We start from the raw sequence: 26,059 nt of genomic DNA, 5'->3' as shown, positions 1-26,059 counted from the left end.
TAGTTGGGAAAACATAGAAAATAAACCATGCCCAAAAATCCCACTTGCTACCCCTAGAAATACCGGAGACCTAATGGCAAAGTGTATGAGAATAATACTCAATTGCTACACAGCCTTAAATATCACAAAAAAATTCATGATTTTGATTATGTACTGTACTACAACATTTAATCGCAAACGGTTATTATAATATACTGTCATAATATGTCACATCACTATGACAGAAAATTGCCATGCAATACATTTAGGGAAAAAATGTACATGTTTCACACAGTATAATCACTGCATTAATATGACCCTAACGAAGAAGATACAAAGGGGAATTATCACCACTATAACAATGACAGTCATCCTAATCTTTTTCATTATCATAATTATTATAATATTACTCTTTGACCATTGTGCAGTTTCTGTGTACTCCTAACATTATAGTCACACTTCACTAACGTAAGTAATTTCATGAATGTGACATCATTTAATCTGTGAGAGATAAAAATTGAATGTATAATAAAAATGAACATACTCTGATACACAAATGAAACTTGTGTGACAACATCCAACAAGCATGACAACGTTCGTCCTTACCTGATAATTATACCAGCATCTGTATTGTTGGGCACAATATGTTAACATGTTATATATGTTAGTGAAGTAGCTTTCCTTCCACAACCTCGGGATCAATAATTAGTAGTGCTTACACAATTCCCTTCCAATGGGAATGATGAGAAAAACTGTCAATGAAACACACAAAGGAGAAAACACAGGATCATTGAAATGTTACTGTCCACTGCGAAGGCACATAAGTTCATATATATTGACTGTATAAAATTTATACATTATCTTTGTTTAATATGTTCAAGATTAAACATTAATTAATTTCGTAGTTTAAAAACACATACTACAAACATGTTTGGCTAACAGAATTTTACAAAGTATTACATTTTTCTGTTGTACAAAGATTCAGAAATACGCATGTTGGCAGTGCACAGAAACGTTTCAATAATCATGTATTTTACTTAATTTTCTGGGGATGATCCTCCATCCTTCAAGAATGCAGGATTACAAGTTCAATTTCAATCCATATACCCATATTACATCAGAGTTCAACATAATTCACTGTTGAAAAGATAGAGATAAAATATGTTCTATTATACCTTATTTTCACACAAAAATACTGTGCATTAAGGTTGGTAGTGCGCAGTAACTTCCCACATGGTGGATGCTCTTCCACTATAGAATATTTGTCCATTTATTTTGTACTTACCTCTTTCATAATAGTAATTTAATATGATGAGAGAACAGCATAGTACCGAAATTTGAAAACATTATGAGAAATACTGCACATTTTAAATCACAGAATGACGATAATGACTTAAAACAATGATTAACAACAATATTAGGAATATTATATAAAGGCCTGTTACTTTTTACTGTCTGCTGCACAATTCTACATACAAAAATACAAATTCTTCCCTAAAATTAAAATTTATATATACTTTTCAGTATTCTACTGTTATTCTTCATCTTTCAATGAAATGTAATTTCTATAAATGTTAATTAAAACATTTATTTAGAGTGATATTTGTTACTGGATTCTGATAGAAGAAGTTTAAAAAAATATAATAAACGATGTCAAGACAACAATTATAATACTCAATTCCAGTAGCAAAACAAACATCACAGACATGTTGAAATATGTTACAAAGTAAAGTTTGCTTCGAAGTACATTCATATATACGAGGACAGGACTTAAAATGATGTATATGAATAACTAAAACATAGTAGAGGTAAAAATGTAAATTTAAAACTTCCCTGAAAAAAAAAAAAAAAGAAAAAAAAAAAAAAAAAAGAAAAAAAAGAAAAGAAAAGAAAATTGGTGTACATAAATTTTAAAATGTTTGCAAAACACCTAACAAGCATCACGTTTTGGAAAAAAACAATATAATTTTCATATTAAGAGCCCTTAAATACAGACCTTTTAAAATCCCCACTAACACATGCCACATCTCCCAGTTTACCAGATTTTGCTGGAATACATACTTTCAACAGAACTCAATTAATCCTTTTCTATCCAACAAGAAATAACACAATCGATGTCTCTATCTTTAACACAATTAATTATTCTTTTGCCTCAGTTTTGATAACCCAGGTCAGTAGCCATTTTATAACAAAAAGTCCAGTAACATCGATACACACATGGAAACATTTGATTTCTTAGGTATTTTACAGAATTTGCGATCACTTTTTATGTTTAAAAAATTCACACTTCAAAACACACAATGATTTTAAATGGTGCTTTCAAGGTTTATGTGAACGTACTATGAATGAAATTTTTAGATGACTTGACAGACAACAAGAATACTGTTAAAATTAAGATTGTCTCATATAAAAGTGGTCTGTATTTAAGGGATAATGAAATTCCATGCAAATGTTACACTGTATTTCGCTTACATTCCTGATATTCTAGAGTTCAAGTTGCCAACATATAATGGCTTAGGAGAAATCAATGCAAAACAAATATCCACAAATAATAAACTGTCAGACATGCTCATCTATAACATTTTAACTATGTCTACTTGCTAAGACAGGATGGCACTCCAGTAGATGTGCAACTATCAATGAAAGATGATGCTCAGGATTGAGGTTGAAGAGTTGAGGAGAAAAAGTATGCAATTTGAAACTCTACAAACTTACTCAAGATTATGGTGAAATATTAATCTGGAAGAAAGTGATAATTTTAAGAAAGCGAGAAGTCTTACCTTTGTTTTGTACCATATCGGTCCATCTTCACAAACAGGGAATTTATTTGCTGCAATAAAAGACACAATATTAATTTTCTAGGAATACCAATTTTAAGTATGATATCTGTATTTTTATAACAGAACATCAAGTTAACACATGAATAAAAGTAATATATTGGAATGATAATGATCATCTGAAAGAGCAAATGTTTTCTTGAAAAAGAGCAAGAATCAAGATGGCATATACAAAATTCTAAATAAACGTATACATGACGCTAGTTTTAAACACAAACATGGCTTTTTAACAGCAGTCTTACTAATAAAAACTCTTATACAGACATTTAACTGCCTCATACTTTTACAGTGAACAGCTTGTTTATGACATGTTTAAATTCCGAACTAATAATCGCTATTTTTTCGTGTATAACAATACAACTGTTATAGAACTATGTCATAGTTTCGTCATTATTTTATTACGAAAAGTAACAGAATAACTGAGATTCTTTATTGCATCCAATAGTGTGCGCTAATTTGCCAATCTAAGTATCGATAGTACATCTTCATCTGATCGATTACCACGCTATATTCTCAACAAAGAGTACAGCTACAGCAATATTATTCTAATTATTCTGTGCTCTTTCATTTCCTGTTCAAAAGTTACAAGGCAACCATCATCATAAAATGATTATCGACATAAACATGTTAGAGATGCAGCCATTTTTCTCCATATACAATGCTTAAACAGGGGGTTTCATGTGTATAACTATAGCTCAGCAATTCTCATGTATAGTTACACACTGCTTATACATCCATCACTTAAGCATGGTTTGTTAGTAAAGTTTCTTGTCCCAACTCTGCATAAGTCGCGTATAAAAATGATACATAGTTTATTAGTAAGACCGTAGGTTACTTAAAAATACTGTAACAAATATGCAGTTATCTAACATCAATAGAAGTGGTGATAGCGAGATATTACACAAAGTGTTAGGGTATAAATATAAGTTCTGCAAGAAATACTTCAATATATCTAAATGGGATTATTTAAAAAAATTAAGGGCAGATATAGAATGAATTGAACTACAACTTGTCAATAAAGAAGGAAAAGTAGCAATGTGGAAATGAAACATTTTAAGGAACCCATACCAAATTGTAGGTTTTTATACATAAACGTAAACACACCTATGTTACAGGCATACAGGGTCAGCAATTTGTTTAAGTTTTTTAAAATAATGTTTGTCAGTGTGTTTTATGAACATCTATCAGCTGAAGTTACTTTATCAAAAGTCAGCATTATCTAATGAATAGTCCACACCTGTGGAGTAACGGTTAGAGCGTCTGGCCGTGAAACCAGGTGGCCCGGGTTCGATTCCCAGTCGGGGCAAGTTACCTGGTTGAGGTTTTTTCCGGGGTTTTCCCTCAACCCAATATGAGCAAATGCTGGGTAACTTTCGGTGTTGGACCCCAGATTCGTTTCACCGGCATTATCACCTTCATCTCATTCAGACGCTAAATAACCAGAGATGTTGATAAAGCGTCGTAAAATAACCTACTAAAATAAAAAAAATCTAATGAATAACTGTGTAGATTATGTGAAATGGCCTCAATTCCTATGTCTGCACTCCCAATAATTTTAATTTTATTTTTGTCTAACCCAGCCATTGGCAAATTAGTAGTCACGATGACATTACTGGATGCAAGCTGCAACACATATGAGATAATATCACTCGAGTACAGAGCACCCCATTCGAATTCCAGTGGCAGACTCTCAACCCAATCATCTGACATAGACTGCACAATATTGACTTACAGATGGACACATTATATTTTATTTCACTTTTATTTTTATTGTGCTACAACAACGTAGGAAAATACGTCACAAATTTCCATTCTTAATACAACTCGTAAATTTTCGTCTGCTAGTCACGATATTTGTTTAGATTTAACAAGTTTTCGTTCAGAAAACAACTGTTTGGAAATATACTGAATGTAGAGCCAAATATAGCAGCTATATAGCGTAGCAGCAGGCAACCTATAATAGGACTACACATATTTTTCTATGGAGAGTATTTTAAATAAATCTAAGCCAGTCTGATGTGTTATATAGGTACAGTAGCAATGTTTTATGTCCTCACTTATGTCGAGCTCTCTTAATAACACGTTAGTCCACCCAGTAGACCTTTTTAAAGTCGTATTTCGAGTCCCATATGTTACTAGAGATACAAGTTGTTTTATGTTCAGATTCATTTCTTCTACATATTTTCTTTATGCTTGGAATAACTCCTCTCCTGTCGTATTTCCTTCGGGTGCATTGACATCGAGCAAATATTCTTATACAGAGAGATCCTTCATAACTCAATGGGTGAACATTAACAGTTCTACTGTATCAATATCTGTTTTTCCACCCAAACTGAGAGATTAGACATAGTTTGATGCATCTTTGATTTTATTACTTGTTCAGCTAGTGTTTTAATATTCCTTCTCCTCCTTTGTAGTATCAGTATGGATAATTTCATATCGTTAAAAACATCAGATTATTCGGGTTAAATAATGTTAGCAACTTTATTCAGACATGTTTTAATGAACTGGCTCTACCTCCGTGCCTCCCAAGTGCCTTCATGGCATGTTACGGGGATATCTTTTTTTTTTACCTTTTACCTTCATTATAGCACTTCAATGATTTTTCGATTTCCAAAGCAATAACATAACTTGCATGGAGTTCCCTTTGACTCAAAGCTTGTTTCATCATATTTTAGTACCAAAACTGTTATTTGAATTTAGTTTTTTTTTATGTTTTAATTGCTTAGCTCCATCCAACCCTACAAAAATAAAATTATTTTTATACTTATTTTCTACTGTATGCATTTCAGTTTACAATTACATTGTATATGTTCTTGCTTACCTACGATTTCGTGATAATCTTATGCTGTGTCGTAATGTCGCTAGATGTTTGATTTGTATGTGCCTATTAGAACTGGACGGTGATTAACAATTGTGATCCAAGTGACAAAAACCTGTTTCGAGATACTGGCCACTGAACGACACAATGACTATCTTAAGCAGGTTTGTTTTTCTGATGAGCCAATCTTTCATACCTCTGGAAAAGTCAACAGACAAAATGTTCGGATTTGGGGGGTCGGAAACATGGCACGAAATCAGGTTTCAATCTGACGTTTTCTGGACAACAAACATAGCACATGTTGAGGTGTATCCATGTAAACTCTGAAGATTGAGGTATCATTAGCTGAAAATTGCATCCCTGTCTGTAGTGTAGTTTTTCAGTAATAAATGTTTATAATCAGGGAAAGTTTTTATATTCAGCCTGTATTATAGTCACAGTCATACTGCAAAAATTAACTGTAATTTTTCCAAATTTAATCTAAATTTATTTTATTTTAGTAGGTTATTTTACGACGCTTTATCAACATCTTAGGTTATTTAGTGTCTGAATGAGATGAAGATGATAATGCCAGTGAGATGAGACCGGGGCCCAGCACCGATAGTTACCCAGCATTTGCTTGTAATGGGTTGAGGAAAAACCCCGGAAAAAACCTCAACCAGGTAACTTGTCCCAACCGGGAATCGAACCTGGGCCACCTGGTTTCCCAGCCAGACACTCTGTTACTCCACAGGTGTGGACTTTAATCTATGAGATACATAAAAATAATAATAAATTAATTTTAGTAGAAATAATAACATAAACAAATAAAAATAATTCATATAATTTCAAATATTAATTTTGGGGATTAATGAAAAGGTGTTTATATTTTTTCTCTGAAGTTTTAAAACATATTCCTTTTTTGGTTTACAAGACCAATACTTTTATTAAATTATTGAAATTCTATGATAACCACGCATTTCTGCGATGTGACCTATTTAATAAATTTTGAGGTATTCTTTCTGCAACCTTTTGAGCTCGTAATAACACTATTATATCATTATTTTCTCATAGTTCAGCTCTAACATCGCCAAAGGACACATACTAAACAATATCAGCAAGAAGGAAATGTGAAATGGATTGGAATTTCTAAGGATTTCGACGAAGAGAAAGCTAGTCAATGTGTGTTCACTGTTCTTCTGTAGGCAATGACAAAAAGAGGACAGTATAAAACCTGACAACATACCACTCATGCACCATAGCAACCTTTCCCTCTGTATTGACACTCTTTTCATGAATTATCCATAATCTAAGTTACCTTGTCTAGTTCAACAGTTATTGATTATAAAAATCTGGGTTGACCAATAAATTTAAAGTACGACATGAATATTTGAGAAAAAAAATAGAACAACAAAACTTGATCACTATATTTACTTACCTTTGTCCTCCATGGCGAAGTTGATTGGATCCTTTGAAATCACATTGACATAAATTATGGCTAGTACAGTGAAAAAGAGTGCAGCCACGATCAGCAGGATCATGGATACAAATTGTGAGTTACACCCGAACTTCACTTCATCTTCTGTTGTCTTGAACTGTTTAGACAGATCAGATTGAGATGACAAACCAGCCCACCTGAAAACAGGTTTTTAAGTATAATAAAATCTAATGTAAATGTACAGAAAATTTTTTTTTTACACTGTCATGAAAAATTTTGGCGGGACAGTACAAATTTGAAGACCTCTGTCCTGTGTCCTGCCGAAGGACCAATACTTGAACTGCTTTTTAAAAATGTTGATTTTTAATTAACTTATTTAATATTTCAATTAATAGACATTACTTATTTAATGAATTCATGAGTTCACTTGAAACCAACTTCATTTATGAAAGTTATGTTAAAGAAATATTAATACAAAACTTGCAAGAGGAAATCTTGTACATTACGTAAATTGTCTAATAACAGAATATTTGGCAAGAGATTGTGGCTTCCTAGATCTTCGGATTTAAATCCCTGTGATTTTTATTTGCGCACTTAAATAAATAGTGAATCCAAATATATGGAGGATTTGAAGGTAAATACAGTGAAACCTCTCATTTACAGACATCAAAGGGACGTAACAATCTGTCCGCATCTGGGAGGTGTCCTTTATTGGGAGGGAGGCTCTCCAATCTAACAGTAAATTTATAATATACATTATGTATCCCTTCACGCTTTAAATGAAATGTATTACTGTAGTTTAATTCTAAATACAGTATACTATAGTAAATTCTTTGCAACTTTGAACTACAGTAGATAAGACCGAAAAAGGAAAATACAGTACTGTTGTCATGCAATTTTATTCTAGATCTACAGTTATGCAGTACTGTAATTTACAGTTTTCCACTTAACCTTTATGTTCAGGTGCCATGTTTCTCGAAACAGGACAACTGATTGAAGTGAAGAAAATAATCCTACTAACCCTATCATGTGTCGAATACAATTTCATGAATCGCGAAAATCTTGGACCCATCAGACAGGTTAAATTTTATGACATTGTTTATCCACCCGCTTCCATCTAACAAAGGGTAGCTGGCCGGGCTAGTGGTAGCCTACAAGATCCTTATTGCCTTCTTTCATGTTAAGAAATTTCTGTAGAGTTCTCAAAACTAAATTTTCCATTACTGTAACACATTAGGTCTTGAAATCAAAGTTCTGTCAGGAGGTAAAGCAAGCTTTAGGACTGTGAAACAGCTGTCCGTGTTCGTGTCCGAGAGTGTCTGTAAACGAGAGTTAAATGTATTATTATTTCTACATTATTTCAGTTGGGACATAAAAATCTGTCCGTATATGAGGAGTGTCCGTATCTTGGGGTTGTCCGTAACGAGAGGTTTCACTGTATCTGTTAAGTGGAATATCATAAGAATGCCCTTTATCAACATTTACTTGGAGGATTTAGTGAAGAACTGTTTTCAGAACATGGGAGGGTGATAGTAGAAAGAAGAAGCATAAAGTGCATAAGATTTGCTGATGATAATGGCATTGTTAGCAGAAGAGGAGAAGATACTAAGGGATATGTTACTGAAGCTAAATGACAAAGCTATGAGCAGTATAGATATGAAGATAAATGTAAACAAGACAAGAATCATGGTTATCGGAAGAAAAATAAAGAACGTAAATGTGCGAATTCTAACTGAGGCAATAGAACAAGCGGGTACCTTCAAATATTTGGAGTAACATAAACTGCTGCCAGGACATCAAAAGAAGGATAGCAATGGCAAAGAAAGCTTTTAATAGAAAAAGAAGCATCTTCTGCTGACCTCTGAAAAAAGAACTAAGGAAAAGACAAGTGAAATGCTTTGTGTGGGTATGGTATTGTCTGGGAAAGAAACCTGGACATTATGACGAAGTGATGACAAGCGAATAGAAACATTTGAAATGTGGATATTGAAAAGAATGGAACGTGTGAAATGGACAGAGAGAACAAAAAATGAAGCTGTGTTGGAAAGAGTGGATGAAGAAAGAAAGATTCTGTAACAGATTAGGAAGAGATAAAGGAAATGGTTGGGTCATTGATTGAGAAGAAACTGTCTACTGAAAGATGCACTGCATGGTGAGCCACATGTTAAATCTGAAGGGAAAAAATCATAATGAAGTCACAAATGCATTGATAGGCATTATATTATCAAATATGTCATAACAAATTAATATATACAAATATGTGGCCAGATAAAAGTAAAAATAATACAGGCATGGAACTTGTTTTCTTAGTTATGATTTCTTAAAGATACAAAAAATTACTTTCTTTACGGCAATGCCTTAAAAAATAGAACTGACAAGTCCGAAGTTTGTGTTAAACACTTCTATACCTGGTAAGGTTTATCTTGTCTCAGTAGCAATAAAACCAAGTCCCTTCAAATGAGGGTGGAGATTACAGGAGGGTTGTAAATTTTCAGGATTCCTTTCAAAACCTTGTTATTGTACAGGCTACCGGAACTCAGTTTCTTGAAAGACAAACTCAGTGACGGAACTACACAGTACGAAGAGAGATATTTTGTTATTTTATTTTGCACTACAGAATGTATCAAGTAGTCCCTTCCGCCACTGGATGGATGGCATCGCTCCACTCCCCCATCGTAAGACATATCTCCTTTCTCTTTTCACAGTGAGACAAGATACATCACACAGACTATAATAGTCATAATCATTATCATCATTATCACCACCACCACTACTACCAACACTTCCACCACGATCTTCTTCATCTTCATTGCTGCTGTGTTGCTGTCGCTCCTTCCATGCGACCTTTCCAGAATATTTGATTCATTTAATATCTGTCGAATTGCTAAGGGCAAAGTTTCTTGCCTTTTCTGTGAGAAAGGAGAAGCATTTGAGATCACAGGAATAGAACTTAATAAAAGAAAGTTCAACACATCTCTAATGTTGTCTTGTCATGGTGATTTTCGTGCATGTCCTCTATATCTCCTAATTTGTTTGTTTTTTAGCTTACTGAGCTTATTTGGAGAGCATTCCAGTTTGTAAGATTGCAGATCTAATTATTCTACCCCTAAGTATAAGCGTTTTGTGCACACTGACCAGCATGAAATATCATGTTTGGATCTAAGTCTGTTGTTTTCAAAACACATGCATAACATTTTTTTCTACATCAACTGGAAAACCACTCAATATAGTGTGCAGAATAGAGAAGTGTCCGAGTGATTGTTCATTGATTCCTGTAATTGATGCAGGTTTAGTTGGCTCACTGAAGAATTGCCGAGAAGTATTGCCATTACAAATCGATTACATAACTTAAAAAAAATAACATTTTTTGTCCATTAAATTAAACAAATGGTCCACTATTAAATAAATAGCACATTAAATAAATAGCTTACTGAATGCGTCATGTATATTGCCCTTTTGTTTAAAAATTCTAAAGTCTCTATTGGTTTCAATGCAGATGATTTAAAGGCAATTTTATATTTTTGACCTTACTCAGAGTAGTCTGCATAATATCATTAATGATTCCTTCCACGTCCTTTTTCAGAAGTCTTAGCTCTGAGCTAATATAAGTCCCTCATGCGAACGTTCCTCTTTTAATGATTGTATTAATTTCCAGTTTGTTTTCATTCCAGTCAACTTAGGCTATAATTTACTCATTCACAGGCGTATTTGCCACAACCATGGTAACAAGTAAACAGTGGACAGAGGTGATCAGCCTGTGGACTCTCAGACATCCTACCATGCAGCCTCTGCACAGAACTAGCAGGAGTTATTGCACAGGAGTTTCTTCGCTTTACGAATAGTGGGTACTGGAACTCTGTGTATCAGGTTTTGGTTGATCTATTACATAAAATGGACGACTGGAAGACAGTGATGATTTCTATGGTAGATATTGACCGGCTAAATAAATCTTAAAAAAGAAAGGCTCCAGACAAATTAATATTAATAAGTGGGAAGATGTGTCACGAAAGTCGCAGAGAGATAGTGGTCTTGAGCATACAACAAGGAAGACGAAGTCGCAAGTTAGTGTGAAAGATCCGCCAAGTAATGTAAGCTTCTGTCTGTTGTTTTTGCAGTATTTCATCAGCTGTATTTTAATTTACACTTTACCTAGTGTTAATAATAATAATAATAATAATAATAATAATAATAATAATAATGATTTATTTAACCTGGCAGAGATAAGGCCATACGGCCTTCTCTAACACTCAACCAGAAGTAAAGATTGCGTTACAAAAACAATACAAATTTACAAAGTACACTACAATTTTACACACAAAACTGAATAAGATAATAATATTAATAAAATGTAAACAACAAGTAAGAAGAAATCAGACATAATATATAACATACAGAAAGAAAGAAAAAAGCATAATAAAATGTGAACAGCAGGTCAAAATAAATGAGGCATATAAAGTATAAAAAAATAAGACAATTATTCATAATAATAATAATAATAATAATAATAATAATAATAATAATAATAACAACAATAGTAATAATAATAATAATGATAAAAAATAAGAATAATGATGATGATGATGATGATAATAATAATAATAATAGTAATAATACTAATAGTAGTAATAAAATAGTACAGTACAAAGCATACAGTGAATACAATATTTTTAAGTACACACAATAAGGAAAATTATGATTATATTTTATAGCTCAAGTTATCACATTATAGATATACCATTATCGGAAAATATGAAAACAAAATATAAAATAAGTTGAATATCACTAGAACATAAAAAAAAAAATGTGAATACGTGGAAACATGCAATACAACACTTGTCATAATAGTAAGTTAGTTTGGCAACTCGTCATAAGATAATTTTCTAACTTGGATTTGAAAGATTTCAATGTTCGGCAGCCCTTGACTTCAGGCGGCAGAGAGTTCCAGTGACGAGAGGTAGCAACAGTGAAAGATGAGGAATACAGAGACGATGCGTGAAGTGGAATTTCTAGCGTGTTATCGCGTTGTGATCGAGTATTAATATTATGATAGCGAGAGATAGTATGAAAACGAGTGAATAAATAATAGGGGGATGAAGTGTGGATAATTCGATATAAGAGAGAAAGTGAGTGCAGATTTCTCCTCTCACGTAACCTAAGCCATGATAACTTCTCGAAAGAAGGTGAGATATGATCATAGTATCGAACATTACAAATAAAGCGGATGCACACGTTATGAACACGCTGTAGTTTCTGAGCGGAATCAATCCTGATATCACTGAACAAAACGTCGCAATAATCGAAGTGAGGTAGAATGAGTGTCTGTACCAGCATCTGTTTTAATTTAGATGGATAATGATACAATCTTTTTAGTGAATGGAGAATAGAGAATGCCTTCTTACACGTATATTTAATATGCGTATCCCAATTGAGATTAGATTCGAAATGCACTCCGAGATTTTTTACGGTAGAGCTAAACGGGATGATTGTTTTATTCAGTTTCACAGGTGGAATATTCAGGTCGTTGACTTCAGGAATTAATCTATGGTTCGCAAACAGAATAGCCTGTGATTTACATGCGTTTAGGTTAAGCCCAAATTGTTGAGACCAGGAAGAGATGGCATCAAGATCTTCATTAAGACTATTAATGCTACCACTTAGTGCGTCGGGACAGGCTGAAATATACAATTGTGTTATGTTGTGTTTTGCCACTGTAGTTTATCTTGGAATTTTATCACGGTATTTCGTTTCATGAACAGATTTATGCAAATTCTTGTAAGGAGAAGTGCTCACAGCTTGCTCTTGATGTCAGAAAGGAGCTGTTTAAAATGTATTACTCTCTTACAGTCAGCATTTAAAAACCGTGATTGTTATTGTCTTCATTATTAATAAAATTTATACTTAACAGGTAAGCCATCTGTTGAATATTCGGGACAGGGGTCCAAATTCCATCCCCCAACAATTTCTCAACTGTAGTATATTTTTTTTTTTTAGTTTGTTATTGTAACAACTTTCACTAATTTAATGGTGTCCCTACATCACAATACTGCAGTTATTTTCTAATAAAAGTGTTATTATTAGATCAATATTGCATGTTTATTCCTAATATGATATTGAGTGTAACTTTAATAAATTATATGTTGTTAATTCATATTAATATATAGGCCTAGCATTTAAAAATAAAATGTCATAATCATTTTGTTCATAATTTAATCTTTTCATTGATTTTGTATATTCCATAATATTCTGATTGTATAAACCTATTTAAATTAGTCTGTATTCTCCAGTAGCATTTCTGTGGAGTTAAAAATATTTGTAAACGTCTATGATATGTAATACGACTTTCGATAACATACAATCGTATACTCTGCATAGTGTACAAAACATATTGATGGAATAATGGTCTATGTTGTCCGTCTGATAGTAAATTTGAGCGGAATTACGATATAACATTTCTCCTTCTCCTGCACAGTTAGTAGATTGTAACATAGACCGTAATTCGGCCAACGCTTCAATTATTGATATGACTTCCATTATGTGAGGTCGGCATGACGACAGGTCTCAACCTAAGGCAATAAGCAGAGGTGGAACTGGAACCCACGACCATAGCTTTCATCCAACATTAAAGCTCCATGCCTTCACTGTTGTGTAGATCATAATCAGCAATATATAAGCACACATAACATCTTTTAAATCATATACCTTGAAGGGGAGAAGTGGCCATTTGGTGAATGTGATACATTATCATTCTCCTTGACATCATAGATGCTGGATGGAGCTGATCCTGGTAAAATAAACAAGAAATCTCAATTATATTAGATTTTGTACCTCCTGAAATATATTTACAGAAAGTAGCTTAATCAAAAAAAACAAAGGAAAGAAGAAAACACACAAAAGGGGAAAATACTGTGCAGGAAATAATTCATTTCACTGGTTGACATGGTTTTTGTAACATGGAAGAGAATCAGCGGCGTGCGATGATGACTTTGGGGAAGCTATTCCATGGAAACCCTGTATGTAGGCAACAGACATCGAAGGCCAGTCGAGCAATGGCATACATACAGGCACTGCTTCCCTTCACGTCATGCTCCTGCACGCCACTGATGAGAATAGGCATTTTAAGTCAATTCCCATGTGCTATTAACAAATATATGTGTGAAAATGTTTCATGACCCTTCAATTTTTTAAATCATAAAAATATGATAAATGGAGTGAAAATTAGCAAAAAAAAATTGGGTTATTGCATATTACATTTCTTGAAGAGTTTATTGAAATCTTTTTGCACACAGTTTTACTTACTTTCATTCTTGAAGATCTGGAAGGAACTCTAAGCCATTAGCTTGACGCCATATTTGTGAGTTTGTTAAAAGGTAGGATGTTTATTCCTTTTATTGCTTTATTACTGTAAGCACCCAGCCTACAGGATATTACTAAGAGGGTAGCATTTCAGGGAGAAGAATTAATATTTTATTTTCAATTTAGATGTAATTTTGTCTGTGCTGAGTGGTTTTAAGTATGTGTGAAGTTCTTTTTTCTTTTAACGGAAAAATCCCGCTTAGTGTATGTAAATTCACCAAACAGTTCCTATTATGGTCGTGTATGTAGGTGGTTTAGAGTAAAAAGTCAGAACTGATCTTTAACAGAAAATGTAAAATAAACATATTACAAGTATTTTGAATGCTGAGCAAGTGAAGAAGACAAACCATGGGCCTTTGTATGCTGCATAACATGTTATTCAGTAGATGAATGGTGACAAAACTCGAATTATGGCTTCATGTCAAGAAAATATTCATGGCATTGTTTAGTCAACAGATATAGTGGTTAGTAACAAGACATGTGAAAGAATATTGTGTTTTAAGACAGAGTATACTGCAACATGATAAGAAGGAAGTGTTGGTCTAATGACTGTGCAGACTGACCTGTGCGACCCAGCCCGCCAGTATTGATCAGTAACTCGCTCTTAGTGTATCTACTTACTTTTTACAAGTGCCAAAATCCCTGAATCGAGCTGTACATTACCATGTGGCTGCAATTCCTGAACAAATAAATTTGTACATGGCTATTTTGTGTGTGTGGGTGTAACCAATGGCTATCCACTACACTTACATGATTCGGACTCTGGATAGATGGCAGGGCTGTGATCCATTTTCAAGTTGTACAACACTTTAACAGGCCATGATATGCGTGATGTGTATCTGTGGAGAGTTATGTCATGTACTAGGGTGAATGTACGTGTAAGTGTTCGTGTAAATATAGTGTAGGGAATGGGTGAAGATGAGGGGAGGAGAAACCCAATGTCAGAACATAGCCCACTCCTGACAAATAGCATCAAGGGGGCCACCAGACTTAACATCCCTATCCAATGGATGAATCACCATTAACAGTGACAAATGTCTTCTCTTCTTATGCACTGCGGAGAGGGTTGGGATTTAACCCAGGCATATTTGTGCACAATCTAGTGGGTAGAAGTTGTGCACTGTCAATTCTCCTAGTGGCTGGTGAATTTCATGAAAATATTACCCAGAGTGAAAATTTTGAAGTATTGTGTTAAGCTGGTAACAATAAAAATTGTTATCTAGACATTGAAGCTTCCAGAAACATGACATAGTTCTAAATTCTGAACACAGTTGACAGCACTTGTCACATTGGAGGAAAGGGTCATCAAACTGAAGTATTGAAGATTGTATCCAGATAAAAACATGTAAAACCTTTATAAGAGTACAAAGTAAATATTACTTACCATAATAACATGAAATATAACTATTTTTCTTCACAATGAACTAAAAAGTTAGTTTTGGCAAGGAATGCATGAAATGAAGTTAACTAAGGTGCGGTTGTTATGTAAGTCATAAAAATTTGTGAATTTTCAGATTCTACGCATAATGCTTGGAGGTAATCCCTTGTAAATTATCATGCTCTTTTATTAGTAAGAGTAAAGTTATAAAAGATACGATTCCTAACTTTAGATACTTTGTCTTGAATATAATAATTTTTATTAACTCGTCATGTAAGTCACACTGAATTTCACAGTTCTTACCACCTATTTTTAATTTATTTTCTTTCTGCAGTAAAATGTGATACTTTATTTACATGAAATGAAGACACCAAAAAAAAAACATCAGTCCATTCATAACCTAACTTTGTCAGTGGTAAAATGTCTCAAACAGAAGCAGAACGGAAGAGAAAACAGATTGAAAGGCTGAAAAAAAAGAGGGTCACTACGATGAGTTTAAAAGGAAGCAAACCAATATGCAAAAACAGAGAAGAGGAAGAATTCAATGTCCTTTGATGAGAAAGAAGAACAGAGGAAGAAACGTAGAATAGAGAAAAGAGCACATAGAGAGAAAAAGAAGATGCAAACTGCTGCTTTGTCTTCCGCAGTCGCATCTCCATCAAAAAGCTATATGTCACCTTGATCATTCGGAAAAGCTGTAGCAAGGGAAAGTGTAGCCTTCCTCATAGCCCTAGAAAATGTGTTGCAGTTGTAGCTAAACTAGCAATGGACATTGTTCCGGCAATTGTTGCAACACCGAAGACTGTCAAATTACAATGGAGCAAGAGAGCATTACAGAAGATGATAAAGCTGCTGTCACAGCTTTCTATAAGAATAATAGTGTGTCCTATTTTATTTTTATTTTATTGGGTTATTTTACGACGCTGTATAAACATTAGGTTATTTAGCGTCTGAATGAAATGAAGGTGATAATGCCGGTGAAATGAGTCCGGGGTCCAGCACCGAAAGTTACCCAGCATTTGCTAGTATTGGGTTGAGGGAAAACCCCGGAAAAAACCTCAACCAGGTAACTTGCCCCAACCGGGATTCGAACCCGGGCCACTTGGTTTCGTGGCCAGGTGCGCTGACCGTTACTCCACAGGTGTGGACGTGTGTCCTATCAAATGCCTGGGACCAAGGATTATGTCATCATTCGTTCAGATGGTGAAAAAGAGAAGATACAAAAGTGGTACAGTACCTGTTCTTTACAGTGAGTGAAACCTACAAACAGTTTCAAAACGATTACCAAGAATTTAAAATTGGATTGACAAGATTTGGTGAACTTCGTTCATGACACATCTGTCTTAGGGCTGACACTCAGAACATTTTGGCTCTGTATCATGAAAACATGACACAGCTTCTTACATCATTACCAGACATATCTAGGAGTAAATCAGATTTTGTATGAAATGATGTATGTGAAGAGAATGAAATGAAGTGCATGATGTCTGAACGCACTGTCTGAGGCATGGCTAGAAAGTTTGACCATTACATTCTTCATGTATTTTCAGAAGATATTAGAGATGATGAAAGAATCTACAAACAATGAATGAAGGACGAAGGAGAACACTTATCCAGAAAAAGAATATGCGGGTCTGTTACAGAGATGCTGGACACAATGGGAAGTAAGGTGCCGGAATTCCTTAAACATGCATTAACTCAAAACAATCTTATTTTGAAAATCTGAAGAAAAACATTGTGCCCAATACAATAATTATTCAGATAGACTTCAGTGAAAACTATTGCTTCCAATACCAAGATGAGATACAGTCTGCTCATTGGGAGTTACACAGTTCTACTTTGTATACTGCTATTATATATTTTGCTTCAGAAACTGAACAATTAGAACATGAATTGCATGTTGTGCCAGCATAATAAGTTTGCAGTGGCCCACTTCAATACTTCACTGTTTGATCATTTCAAGACAAGCATCCAAACATTTTGTTTTCATATACAGTAGAACCCCGATAAGATGCTGTTCAAGGGACTGGGTGTAAACCGCATATTAACTGGGACCATGTATTAGGCGGGTTCACTAATTTTGACTTACGTACAGTATCTATTAGCATTTTTCTTTATTTAAATACATAATTCATGAAAGGTAATATAGTATTACTCTTATGTAATTACTGTACTGTACGTCAAAGACATTTACAAAATATACTGTACTTAATTCTTTCGAAAAAAAAAAAAAAAGTCATTTATACAGTAGTTGTTTGCCGTGTGCGTGTTCTCCAAGTCCTCACGTTTACCACACTTCAGTTACCTGTGATTACAACCTCCCGACATCACAGCTGTAGTGATTGAGTGGCGATTTTTTATTATCGTTCTTAATATCGATGATGGGATTCCTAATGAATCAGAGAGTTGTTTCTGATTAAGAGTACTGTTTTTATTGTACTTTCGTAAGATTTCCAATTTTTCCGACACAGAAAGCGCTTTTCGTTTAACACTCATTGTAATCACATTCACAGACACTTCAATACACTAAAGGACAACAAACTGATCAGCAAAAATTTCCAGAATTCTATTAAGGCCGAATGAGGAATGTTTTAGAGAGAGAGGGTTAGCAAGAGGGTGAGGTATTGTAACTGTATGTAGGCTTTAAGCACGCAGGTAAAGAGTCAAAAAAGAGAGCGTAACAAGAGGGTGGGTATACTAAGGTATGAAGTATGAAGGTTTAAATGCGCAGGTAAAGGGTCGAATACCAATACTTTTCAGGTTAATGGCACCAGTGAGTTCAATGGTCAAAATGTTTCATTGCTATTACAGTACATTTCTGAAAATTACATAAAAAATATTCCACAAAAACAACGTATTATGCGTGACTTGAGCGCAATAAATGGGGTATTTTATAAAGGTGTTATATATGAACTGTGCAGGGACCGGGAAAAAAATGTGTATTACATGGGATAGCGTAATAAGCTATAACCTCTTATCGAGGTTTTACTGTATACAGTATCAACCTGATGGAACAGCCCAACATTTCAAACAGAAGAATTCTCTGTCCTGGATAACTTTACAGCCAGAGGAGGTTGCTTGGAACTTTTCAGCTACTGCCTATGGAAAGGGACCAATAGATGGGTTAGGTGGTACTGTAGAATGCCGGGTACAAGAAACTACCCGTGCCAGAACATTTGATCCTGATACTGCTGAGCAATTTGCTGAATGTGCACAACAATTATGCCTAAAGATAAATGTTTTGCACTGCAGTGCAAGTGATATCTATTCAAACAAATCAGACAAACTAAGGACATGGAATCCCAACGTGAAAAAATTCTCCAATATACCTGATACTAGAAATTATCATGGTACAGAATTGAATGCTCTGTTATTTCACATGGAGCATCGAAAAGGTTATTTGATTTTAAGGAAGGTGTTTTCTGTCCAACAGCTGAATGTACCAGTAAGCGCAACAGTGACAGTATTAACATTTCAGTGGCACAGGTTGGTATCATTACCTGGGAAGAAAACTGTGAAACATTTTGCAGGAAATGCTGTGAATAAATTTGAAACAGAAAAAGAAATTAAAATTAAATTCTTAATATATGATGCAGAAATCTCTAAATTTCGTTGGTCAGTGAAGGATGATGAGTCTGTAGTCGAAGAGAAAGAAATTAAAGTAGTACTACCACAGCCAAGTTTTGATAACAGGCTTAAATATTCTTTCATTTTTGATTTCAAGAATATAATTTTAGGCTAAGTGATATGTAAATGTTGCAAGAAAAGTCATAAGTTTTGTTACGTTGTATGGAGTTACACTTTATTTGGCAAGAAAAGTCATTAGTTTGAACTATTTAGTGTGGATTCATACTTTATATTGCTTGTTATGTTGCAGAGAAATGTAGTTGTATTCTCTTCATTCCATTTATTCTTTGTATATAGACACAGAAACATACAGAAGGTTGAGAATATTATATTTGTAAGTCTTTTGCTTGTAAGTACCTTGACAAGTCATGTAAGTCACAATATGCCTGTCATGTACGTTACAGCATATTTTGAGGAATAATCGATAAAATCATGTTCAAAATTTAATTTCCTTGCCATTGCAATTCAGTTCATCATCACTGAAAAACATACCCACCTCTCAAAATTTTCATGCAAATAAAAGAAACAGAAATTGTGAAATTAAGTGTATAGTAGGGAATGCATTCTCCATGACTTTTGTTGTGTAAATCACACTATGACAAAATATTATAATTATGTTACCTCAAGTGTGATGTAAATTTTTCAACATAACTTACAATATGTAGATATATAATAATTGCATTTGTGCAAGATTTTGAAGCATTAAACACATTTCCCGACATATTTTTTTCCCAAACAAAGTCTATTAAGTGTTTCCAATGTTGTATAAGTCACATGTGAAATTCATCAGCTACTTTTTATTAGACACATTAATTTCGAAACCTTACAGTGAATATTCTGTAATATCGTAGGCCTATTTTATTTCTATTTATGCGGGAACTTCAAAAATAAATAAAATAAAGTGTATCTGGATAGCACACGTATGTTTGAAGAACTGAAAGAAAATGTAAGAAAGGAAATTGCAGCAATTTCAGAAAAACAACAAATGTGTGTTAATACAAATTTTCTTAAAAGATGTGAGAAATATGTGGCGGCACAAGAACATCATTTCCAATATCTTCCTTGACAATGGACAAGGAAACTCAGAAAATGAGTAAAGACCAACTCGTCCACACACCAGATGACCATTAATGAACATAATGCCTTGTCAAGCTTCAATCGTCCACTGCTGTTTCAACAGAATTTATAAACAAGTCCGTGTTATTCTTCAACAATAGAATGAGTGTTCTAACATCAACAATTAAAGCCCAGTTCCCACTGAGCTTGTTTCCTTGCTGGCCAGCAAGCTTGATTCTCTGATGGGTATGCCGATGGCATCCATGTTTGCTATGATGCTGGTTGCTGACGCTTTTCACAGTTCAAATTGGAAAATCATCTGCTGTTTCATCTGCTGCCAACACTCATTATCAAAAAGAAACTAAACCGTGAGTGTAAAACAATTAAAGTCCTACATTAACAATAGTAAATGTCGTAATAAGGTAATTAAGCCGGAAGTGTAAAACAGCTGAAGTCCTATATTTAATTGCTGTTTCTTAGAAACTAAGGAATATAGAAAAAAAACAGATTTAGTAGGAAAATTACAACATGATGGCATGATTTCAGCGGTGATACTATATCATCATCTTTGGTTCCAGCCTGCAAGCCAACACAGAAAATATAAAGCAACCTAATCTCGAAATCCAGCAAGTTAGCCACCAAAGAAGCCACGTGAGCACATTATTTCCGGCAACCAAGCACACAGGGTAGCCATCAGCATTCCTAACTTGGAATCCATCACAGAAACAAGTACCATGGGAACCGGGCTTAAGCGAAAGTTCTCATACTTACTAAGAAGCCACTCTTAGACACATTGGTTTGGTACATTGGGTTCGTAGCTTGGCTGGACTGTTCCGTAGAATACACTGCTTAACATGTAGCCTATTACAAGTCATTCTAATGTAAAACTAATAACCAGATATTTTAAGAAGTGGGTGCAATACAAAGGTCTCATAAGACTTTCTATGGACTGGTGACCTGACCTAAGGTTCTAGTCTTATTCTGGTCCGGCCGACCTATGAACACACTATACTTGACTCAAAATTATATGATTCCATTATTACCTTGTCCATAAAGCAACAGAAAAAATATTACAATACAAAAATTAAATGTATTTTTTTAAATCAAAGGTAACATGTACAAGAAGAACATGAACACAGTCCTGAAGCAATCACATGGGACAGGAAATTAATTTTATACACACCGGTACACTCACATTATGAACAGATATTTGTACGTCTTAATTTACAGAACTTACAAAACAATACTGAAAACAATCTATTTTATTCTTTTAACTGAATAAAAAAAGAATATAATTACCTGGTAAATAAGAATTTTATCAATTCACCATCTAGCCCACAGTTTGTGCCACAAGTCTATTAAGCTTAACTTACTTTTCCTAAAAACATATATTAATTCTGGAGGAAAACCTCTCCATGGATTTTAGAAGTTCTGAGCATTTATAATTATTATATATTAAATTCCTATCATTTGTATGCGTAGATTGTTGCAATGGGACTATGGCTTCACATGTTTTAGATTTGTTAAGTTTTACGTATTTTTGGGTGATAGCATAAGGTTATGTTTGTTGGTAGGTTATGTTTACTGTTTTTGGTGGCGATCAGAGTAGTTTAGGTTAGCTTAGTTTGCTTGGATTGGTTATTTAAGGTTAGGTTGTGATAGGTTATGTTAGGTTACAGTCGAAATTACGTGTTTCGGAAGTTTTTGTATTACCTTTCGAAAATGGAGCATAAAATCGTCATTTGTGAAAAAAAAAAAAATGTTCGAAAATCGTGGAGTGGTCGTCCTTCAGAATTACCAAACATGTGCCAAAACCCAATTTCAAGTGACATTCAAATGTCACATTCAGGTCCACAAACGTACAAGTGTAATTATTTAATTAATGAATGAAACTGTTGTAACTATGGTACAAACATTAGTTTTCTTAAGTCATATAGGCCTCGTGAAACAGCCTACTTAATATTGTGAATGTCTAATTCATCACTACAAATTCAACGTGACAAATGATGGTGTTGTAAATATAAAAAAAGGTTTTATCCCTTCCATTACCGGTTAAGATTAATTCAGTTACATTACCGATACTTTCCATAAGTTTTGATAGTGAACATAAATATAAGTTCACATTAGGTCAGACAGCTGTTTATCATTAATTGTAGGTAGGCCTATAGGGTTGATCCAAATATAGTGGGTCAATTTATTATAAATGCAACTTAGAAACGTAACATATTTAGTACATCTTGTTTAATACGTACCTCTAGTAGCACCTGTACTAGATGCAGATGATAAACCAGATGCAGACAGCCTCTTCACGAAGTTAGATTGGAATGGCGGGTTTGGTGGCCTTGTTGTCGTCCAACTTTCAGGACTCTTGACAGCACTACTCGATGACGAAAATGACTTTCGGAAACCCAGTAAAGTATTGACACTACTGCTGTCAGTACCACTCACATCACTTTCTTTAGATCTAATCGAGGACAGGCGGGAGAGAAACGAAGAATAGGGTGTACTTCCGCTTGTATTAGAAGACACCTGGCCGGCATAATTTTTCCAAGTTTTACTGTCAACATCTGAATCTGAACCTGTATCAAAACCGTCTTTAAATGTAGACGACACTGGCGGACGAACTGGAGTGCGAACACTCGAGACATTTGCTATTGGTGAACTCGAACTCTGGCTGACAGAAACACGAGAGTGTCTTTTCTTATTCTGCTCACTTTCTGGTGTACTTGTTGTAGGCACAACGAATAAATCGCTTCGAAATGCTATTTCTTTGCTACGACCCATTCTACCTGGTGTAACAGAGCGTTCTCTTATAATTCCTGAAGTCTTCCGTTTCAGTGATCTGTAATTTGAACTAGGAGGTGGCATGGAAGAGTTTATACGTAACTTAACATCATCGTTCTCGCTGTCTTCTTCGCCAGAGCTGAACTGCGATGAACTTCGACGCCATTTACCTGTCACGGATACATCACTATAACGTCCTGATTGTCCCATTAGAAGTTTCAACTTTCTTACCAACACTTTCCGAGATGTTTCTGTTACTGGTCCAACTGGAAACCCATATTGTGCTAGTTTACTTCTCAACTCACTGTCCGATAAACTATCAACCGACGCCATTTTCATCACTTGATCAAGATATATACATCATAAGAGTGTTTGATACATCAACCAAAGATAATCATATATACCAAAGATGATCCATAACATAGACATGTCTCGACTGCTTGAGAAACAAATCACCTGTAGGTACAAGCTTTCATTTGCAATTTCTGCATCATTCGATTCACGTTTGCTGCAACAGAAACAAACAAAACATATCAGTTTCACAAAAAAAAAAAAATATATTTGAGGTGAACTTTTATCAATTTTATTTACGTATTGAAATGTATAACGAAATGTAATTTTGTAGTAAATATATGTGCGAATAATTGTAGCCCTGGGCGATTATACGAAATAAAATAATTTTTACAATAATCAAATACGTTGTAGTTACATATCGACAATAATTTGGAAGAAATACAGGAATTATATGCAGTAGCGCCAAAGAGTGTTGAATAATAGAGTGATCTCATCCGTACCACAGTCTACTATATACTAGACTGTGACCATTCTATAGCCAACCACCAATGCGAACATAGCCATCTCGATACAACTCAGTCAAGCATAAATGAGCCGTTGAGAGCAGAAGTGATGTAAGTCAAAAATGGGTAATGAGGGTTAAAGTAAACAGTCTGTAAAATACAGAGCAAAGCAGCAATTAATATTCAATTTATTTAAACTATTAGTAGTCAGTGGATAGCACGAAGGACATATATTAATTGCTACTTTGCGCTGTATTTTACAGAATTTTTACTTTAAACCACATTATCCAATTTTGACTTACACCACTTCTGCTCTGAACGGTTAAAATAATACATCTGTCAAATATACTCATTGCAGTTTTAAGCAGAATAAACCTTTTTTCTTCCATGGTAATACAGTAACAATCAAAATTTAACTTCTGAAAGCAAACAAACGAAAGTTCAGCTTCATTAATCCATGCATAGATAGATAGACAGATTTATTCGTTCCATAATATTCTTACAGCTGCTTTATAGCATGTCCAATTCCTACGTTCGACTTATGAAAATGCAAATATAAACTATATACAGAATTAACACATTAATAACAACAACATATATAATGCAATATGTTTACGAACTATTAGTATTAAATATTTATACAGTACTGTGAAATGTAAAAAATTCATCTATAGAATAGAACATGTGAGATATTAAGTAATTTTTTAGTTTTACATTAAATAAAGCAGGGTTTTGATTATGATTCTTAATGTCTTGAGGAAGACTATTGCAAATTTTTATTGCCATGTAACGTACTCCCCTTTTATAGCATCACAAATTTGATGATGGCGTATGAAAATCATTCTTTTTGTGGGTATTTATATTGTTTATGGCTAAATTATTGGAAAACTTTCTTTATTACATAAGAGGAAGTTTATTAAAGAGTACAGAATATTAAGAATGTTATGTTTTATTTAATGACGCTCGCAACTGCCGAGATTATATCAACGTCGCCAGTATACCGGAATTTTCTCCCGCAGTTCTTTTATAGGACAGTAAATCTACTGACATGAGCCTGTTGCATTGAAGCACATTTAAATGCCATCGAACTGGACCGAGATCAAACCCGGAACCTCGGGCATAAAAGGCCAACGCTATACCAACTAGGCCGACTTAAAGAGTATATGTACTGATTTGTTAAGATCAGAATGTCTAATTTAAAAATAAATTACATGATTCTTTATGCTTCGCTCCAACTATTATTCTAATTGCTCATTTTTTGTAATAAGAACATAGTTTTACTACGAGCAGAATTTCCCCAAAATATTATTACGTATGACAAAACAGAATGAAAATAGGTAAAATTTATTGATTTTAAAACACTTTAGTTTAGAAATTATTGTAACGACCTAATTGTGAAGTATGCTGAGATAAGTTTGGGGTTATATCTTTAATATGATTTTTCCAATTTAAAATATTACTAATATGCAAACAAAGAAATTGATTGTTGATATTCCTAATAGAGGTATATTGTTGGTAGTTGTGTCTAATATTTCAGAGATTAAATTTGAAGTAGTTTCAAATTGAATTATGTCGGTTTTATTAATATTTTACGCTAATTTATTGGTTGTAAACCGGTTATAAATTTTAAGGAAAATTGTTTCTATTTTATACTTGAATGTGGCAAAGTTTTTGCCTATAATTATGATATTTGTGTCATCTGCAAATAGTATAGGATAATCTGTCCCTCTAATTAACCCAGATAGCCCTGAATTATTTTTATATATCTTTTTTAGTTTACCAGTTCATAATAATTACCGAAACAATAATTCGGATAAATCTTTTAAAGGAATGCTCGATTGCAAAAAAGGGCCGCCCTATAGATAGGACGCTAGCAAATATGGGATATACATTTATTTAAAGAGGGAACATGTTGATATACTTAATTTACTCAAAATAACATCACACATGTGATAAACATTAAACCAGTCACATATAAACATAATAAATAATACAGGAAATAACACAATA

General features: G+C 33.9%; 1 protein-coding gene across 1 annotated transcript in view; it reads right to left on the bottom strand.

Annotated features, from left to right (window-relative positions):
• MAN1 (LEM domain-containing inner nuclear membrane protein MAN1) overlaps positions 1-23,756 on the bottom strand; it is a 68,279-nt gene extending 44,523 nt beyond the window's left edge. Inside the window, exons 1-4 of the mRNA XM_069837558.1 lie at positions 22,721-23,756; positions 13,754-13,835; positions 7,055-7,251; positions 2,760-2,809 (exon numbers count right to left, since the gene is read on the bottom strand). Of these exons, the coding sequence (XP_069693659.1) occupies positions 2,760-2,809; positions 7,055-7,251; positions 13,754-13,835; positions 22,721-23,591 (1,200 nt within the window). The 5' untranslated portion in view covers positions 23,592-23,756. The remainder of the gene's footprint in view (positions 1-2,759; positions 2,810-7,054; positions 7,252-13,753; positions 13,836-22,720) is intronic.
• Between the last annotated feature and the right edge of the window lie 2,303 nt (positions 23,757-26,059).

This window comes from Periplaneta americana, chromosome 10, assembly GCF_040183065.1.
Source record: "Periplaneta americana isolate PAMFEO1 chromosome 10, P.americana_PAMFEO1_priV1, whole genome shotgun sequence".
Classification (NCBI taxonomy): domain Eukaryota; kingdom Metazoa; phylum Arthropoda; class Insecta; order Blattodea; family Blattidae; genus Periplaneta; species Periplaneta americana.
The sequence above is the reverse complement of the archived record's forward strand: the minus strand, read 5'-3'. Positions and strand labels throughout refer to the sequence as shown.